General features: G+C 46.3%; 1 protein-coding gene across 1 annotated transcript in view; it reads left to right on the top strand.

Annotated features, from left to right (window-relative positions):
• The first annotated feature begins 627 nt into the window (after positions 1-627).
• Positions 628-6,000, top strand: part of LOC132574415 (zinc finger protein 420-like) — a 27,947-nt gene continuing 22,574 nt past the window's right edge. Inside the window, exon 1 of the mRNA XM_060242775.1 lies at positions 628-812. Within this exon, the coding sequence (XP_060098758.1) occupies positions 628-812 (185 nt within the window). The remainder of the gene's footprint in view (positions 813-6,000) is intronic.

The following is a 6,000-nucleotide window of genomic DNA, read 5'->3' as shown; positions in this document are numbered from 1 at the left end:
AGAGCATCTGCTTGGCATGCAGAAGGTCTCATGTTCAGTCTCCAGTTCAAAGACCCTCCTGGGGAGTGAGTGATGTGAAGGACTCCTGAGGTCCTGCAGAGGCCCTGCCAATCTGAGTGGACAATACTGCCCTGGATGGACCAAGGGGAGGGGTCTGATTTAGGGAAAGGCAGCATCACAGGTGGGTACCACAGGAAGTGAAGCTGTCTTCCTGAATGCCCAGGGAAACAGATGCCAAGCTGCCTCTCTAGGATTCTGGGCACAAATGTTATGCTTGCTGGCCAGCCCAAAGTGCTGACGACCCCCTCCCCCCCCCCCAAAAAAAAAATTCTGGGTTTCAAGGATTAATCCTTCCCTTGTTTGTAAGAGGAAAAACTCTCCTTCCTTCTGCCCCCGGTGCAAGGAGGCCCCTCCCAAGCGTCTGGGACCAGCCCCCAAAGGCACGAAGGCTGCAAGGCTGAGCTCTCCCTGCAAAAGGGGCAGGATATTTTTCTCTTGTTCTGCAACCCAGAGGAGTCCAGGCGTGTGGAAGAGCTGCGATCCCGGCAGAGCAGAGGCCGGATCTAGGGGGCGCTGGAGCCCCTTTCCTAGCCCGGAATCCCGGAAGGGAAGGGGAGGAAGGCTTGCATGCCCGGGCCCGGCATTTGCAAAGGGAGCGCCGGAACAGAAGACGTGCACGGGGGTGGGGGTGCTGCAGGAGGGGCCGAAGGGAAGAGCAGCAGCCGGGCCTCCTGCGACCCTCCCCCGGTTGCAAAGGCTGCAGCAGCTCCGAGCGCCACGAGGGCCGGAGGAGGGGAAGGCGAGGCGGCCAGGTGGGGAAGGGGGCCTTGCAGCACCCAAGGGAGACAGGGGGGGGGGGGAGAAAGGAGACGCGCCTGGAGCCCCCTGGACGCTGCTGCCGCCGCCGCCAAGAGGATCAAGAAGGGCCCTTTGCCATTCACCAGACTCCATCCCCTCGCCTGTCTTCTGCTGCGGGGCTACCTTGCTGCACCCCCCGCCCCCTTCCCCCGCACACCTGAACTGCCCGGGGACAAGTTGAGAGCCAGTGGGGTGTCGTGTGGCTCAGGGCAGGGACTCATATCTGGGAGAGCCGGGTTCTAGTCCCCCCTCCTGCTTGAGGGGTCACCTGTCAGCCCCCCCCCCCCCCCGTGGTGTGTGGGCGGGGGGTGGGTAGGCTTGGGAAGGTGAAAGCTATTCTAGGCCCTGCCTGGGTTGAACCCCAAACCAGAGTGGTTGCTGGAAATGGCCCGTTCCCACTGTCCAGCAAACTAGCATACAACGTAATGAAGATGCTTAAGAGATGCAAGGACCAAACAGGGATAGCTAGCTCAGTTTACCTGGTCACCATTTGTTTGGATTTATTTCTGGGGAGAATCATAGAGACGCAAATATCAGAATTGGAGATGGATATGTAAATATCTTAACTGTGCAATGTTGAGAGTTATTAGCTGAGCCCGTGTGGTTACATTACCATGATATCCAGTCGTGCAGCTGACTGAGAGTTTCCTTCTAGTTGTGACAAGAGCCATGAGGAGCTGGTTTTCAACCTTCCCAAAAGACATGTTTGCTGGAGATCTAACCAGGTGAACCCTGCAGTTCAAAGGGGGACCTCATGGCTTTTGAAAGGTGCTCTTGCCTAACCCTTCAGGTCTACTGAAGAGATACAGACAACTATTAAGCGGTCACCAGTCCCTCTGGTCCTTTTGCAGCTCAAGTTTCCCTTAAGAATTAGCCCCTTGGACAGACTGAACCCATCTAATGAGAGGCTAATCTTGTAACATCCTTAAAGAGCCCAACAGACACAATTAACTTTTCCAAAGAATGAAGCAGGCATGTCTAAAATAGCTTGCTATGTCATATAACAAAATTGTTTTAAACCTGGTCTACAACCCACAAGAAGCACTTTAGTTCTGATCCACCAGGGCAATTCTCATTCGCTTCCCTTGTGACATGTGACTGTCTCTGTATCTCATTACAGTCAAGTGACTCAAGGCATCTCTACCCAGTCTGAGGTGACCCAAGAGAAGCGGAGGGAGATGGAAGAGCAGGACCCAGAAGGAGCTGCACCTGGCAAGACAGCAAGCAAAGGCCCCCCTCCCACCCAAGCTGGGGGTGGTGGTGAAGCCTGGGAAAGGCCCGGTCCAGAGACACCTTCTCAGGTCACGGAGATCTCAGAGGTGCATGGCCAACACTTCCGGCAGTGCCAGTACCGTGAGGCTGAGGGGCCCCGAGAGGTTTGCAGCCGGCTCCATCGACTCTGCAGCCACTGGCTGAAGCCAGAGAGGAACTCCAAGAAGCAGATGGTGGACCTGGTGATCCTGGAGAGGTTCCTAGCCCTCCTGCCCCAGGAAATGCAGCGCTGGGTCAGGGAATGTGGGCCGGAGACCAGTTCCCAGGCGGTGGCCTTGGCAGAAGGCTTCCTCCTGAGTCAGGCCGAGGAGAAGAGGCAGGCAGAGCAGGTGAGGGGGTTTCCTCTAGCTGTGTCCAATTCAAGCAGTGATATTCTAAAGTTTCCCTGAGAGATATTTGCCCAAGTGTTAATCATCCAAATGGGAGATTTAACAGCCTCCTTCAGCAGCCCCCTCTGCTAGAGAATTTCTTCTCTCTCTCCAGGTATCTCACCGGGTCTGCTAATAGAAGAGTGCAGAGTCTGGGAGTGGGGCAGGATCCATTGCTTGGCCTCTTTTCCTTTCCATTTCTTCCACTTCTCACTCGCTGCTCTTTCAGATGTGGGGACCATCCTTGGAGAGAGAAGCTCCATTCCCTGAGGCAGAACGAGGTTCCTTGGAGGAAGGGCAGAGGGCGCAGGCCCAGGAGGGTGCCCAAGATGCCCTCTCTTGGGGTAAGGACTCATTTTGCTTGTTTACAATTGGGGAACCCTGTGGATGTGATGGGTGGAGAGTTCAGGTCAGGAAAAGAATTCAGTACTTCTTCACATAACACACAGCACTGAATGTCCACTCACTGTGAATCTTCTCAAAGGGGGTCTTAGACATATTCACTGAAGTTCCACTATCTGTGATTCTTCTGAAAGGGGATTAGACAGAATTATAGAGGGCAGTTCCTCCCATTAATTAGAACATTCATGTCTCACCTTCCTTCCATAGGAGGAACTCAGGGTGGCTCAAAAAAGAAAACTGAAGTTAGACAAACCCAGGCAGAGCTATTCATCCGGGTGAATACAGAGAGTCTCTGCCTTCTGGGACAGCCCTTAGCACTGGAACCCAGTTTGTAGGGAGCGAATAACCATGGGAAAATTCTGCTTCTGTGCCTGTTCTTACAGGGGCACCTGGCAGGTCGCTGTAGGAAATCAGGTGCTGCAGGAGGGATGACCGGATGTTTCCTCAAACACCAGAGATTTGGGGGAGGGCCTTGGGGTGAAGCTTGGCTCTGATACTACCCTAGATTCTCCAGAAGCGCTCAAGTGGGTCTGGATTTTGGGCTGAATGTGAGGGTGACATGTCATGTGACATCATTTCCGCCCCGAGTCCAGACTCAAGAGCACAGCTGGCCGGAGAAGGGGATTCCTGGGCGTTTGGTCTGATCCAGCAGGGATGCTGTGACCTTTGGAACTCCAGAGTTCACAGGGCACATTTTCAGGTCTCACAGAAGTCTCAAACATGTTGGCAGCATTTATCACCCCCTGAGGCTCATGGATACTTCTCTTCTGCCTCTCCCACAGTTTAGCAAAAGGTTGTGTTGAGTGTGCACAGGACAAGGTTTCCAACTCCTGGGAAGGGAGTGTGTGAAGTGAGCAACAAACAAGCAAGTGGAATAAGAGTCACAACAAACAGCCTTCTGTCAAGCAATGTTAAACTTTCCTCTGATAGTATATGGATAACTGAATGTATTTGCAATGCTCCATAAATGTTACTAACCGTGAACTAAGTTTGGCACATCAAAGTAGAAAATAGCCAGCACCTCTTTTGTGAATAAACAATTTTATTAGTAACATATGGTAGTAGAACTAGAACTACAACTTATAAAAAGCTTAATATATATTAAGAAAAAGACCATCATTCTACCCCACATCTTACTTTCTCCCACCCCTCCCCCAATTACTTGACCCCCGCCAGTGTTATTTTCTTTAAAAAAACAGATATTAAAGGTACCCTTAACTATCAAGAAAAAAAACGAAACAAAAAAGAAACATAGGGAAGAAGAACCCCCTTCAAGAGTTATGTTGTTATCTTAAAAATCTTAATCCTCAAAAATTGTCCAATGTCCTTTTATTTTCCACTCTTTCTCTACATATCTTCTGAATTTCTTCCACTCTTGGTTAAAAAGTTCTAAATCACAGTCTCTTAATTTTCTTGTTAATTTGTCCATTTCACTCCATGACATAACTTTCATAATCCAGTCCCATTTTTCTGGTATTTTTTCTTGCTTCCACAACTGCGCATACAATGTCCTAGCAGCTGAGAGCAAGTACCATATTAATGTTCTATCTTCTTTTGGAAATTTTTCCATTTGTAATCCCAGCAGAAAAGTCTCTGCCTCTTTATTGAATTCATATCCCAGGATCTTAGATATCTCTTGTTGAATCATTTGCCAAAACATTTTAGCTCTTTCACAAGTCCACCACATATGGTAGAAAGAACCTTCATGCTTTTTACATTTCCAGCACCTATCTGGCATCTTATTGTTCATCTTTGCTAATTTTTTTGGAGTCATATACCATCTATACATCATCTTAAAACAGTTCTCTTTAATACTATGACATGTTGCGAGTTTCATGGAATTTTTCCACAGATATTCCCAAGATTCCATCTTTATTTCTTTATTTACATTAATTGCCCATTTTATCATTTGAGATTTCACTACTTCATCTTCTGTAGCCCATTGTAAAAGTAATTTGTACACTTTTGAAATTAATTTCTCATTATCTCCAAGCAGAACTCTTTCCATTTCTGTTTGTTCTTTCCTTATTCCTTCAGCTTTGATATCATTCTCCATCAAACTTTTTATTTGTTGCATTTGAAACCAATCATATTTATAGTTTAGTTCTTCTGCAGTTTTCAATTCTATTTTCCCGCTTTGTATTTTTAGTAACTGGTTGTATGATAGTTGTTTTTCCTTGACTGTTTTGGCCGTTAACTTTATCACTTCAGCCGGCACTATCCATAAAGGTCTCCTCTCATCACCATATTTCTTGTACTTTATCCACACATTTAATAAGCTACTCCTTATATAATGGTGAGAGAAAAGACCGTCCATCTTCTTTTTTTCATAGTACAAATATGCATGCCAGCCGAATTTTTTTCCATGGCCTTCTAACATTAGAAGTTTTTTATTTAATAACGTTATCCATTCTTTTAACCATACTAAACAAATTGCTTCATGATACAGTTTCAAATCTGGTAATTGGAATCCACCTCTCTCTTTCGCATCTATCAGGACTTTCATTTTAATTCTAGGTTTCCTCCCGGCCCACACGAATTCCGAAATTTTTCTTCGCCATTTATCAAATTGCTTAGCATCTTTCACAATGGGGATGGTTTGAAACAGATACATAATCCTTGGTAAAATATTCATTTTTACTGCAGCTATTCTACCCAACAGTGACAAATTGAGCTTGTTCCACTTTAGCATATCTTCTTCTATTTTACGCCATAGCTTTTCATAATTGTTCTTAAACAAATCAATATTTTTCATTGTTATCTCTACCCCTAGGTATTTTACCTTAGAGGTAACTTCACAACCCGTTAGTCTTTGTAGTTCTTGTTGTCTATTTTTCTGCATATTCTTACATAAGATTTTTGATTTTTCTTTGTTTATATAAAGTCCCGCCAACTCCCCAAACTCTTGTATTCTCATTAACAACAAAGGTGTAACTTGTAAAGGATTTTCATTTATAAACATTATATCATCTGCAAATGCTCTGTATTTATAGGTAAATCCTTTTATTTGTAGTCCTTCTAAATCTTTTTCTTCTTGAATCTGCATTAGTAAAATTTCAAGAGTCATTATAAACAGCAATGGCGAAAGCGGGCAGCCTTG

This window comes from Heteronotia binoei, chromosome 6 (assembly GCF_032191835.1).
Source record: "Heteronotia binoei isolate CCM8104 ecotype False Entrance Well chromosome 6, APGP_CSIRO_Hbin_v1, whole genome shotgun sequence".
Taxonomy (NCBI): domain Eukaryota; kingdom Metazoa; phylum Chordata; class Lepidosauria; order Squamata; family Gekkonidae; genus Heteronotia; species Heteronotia binoei.
This window is presented reverse-complemented; position numbering and strand designations above follow the sequence as displayed.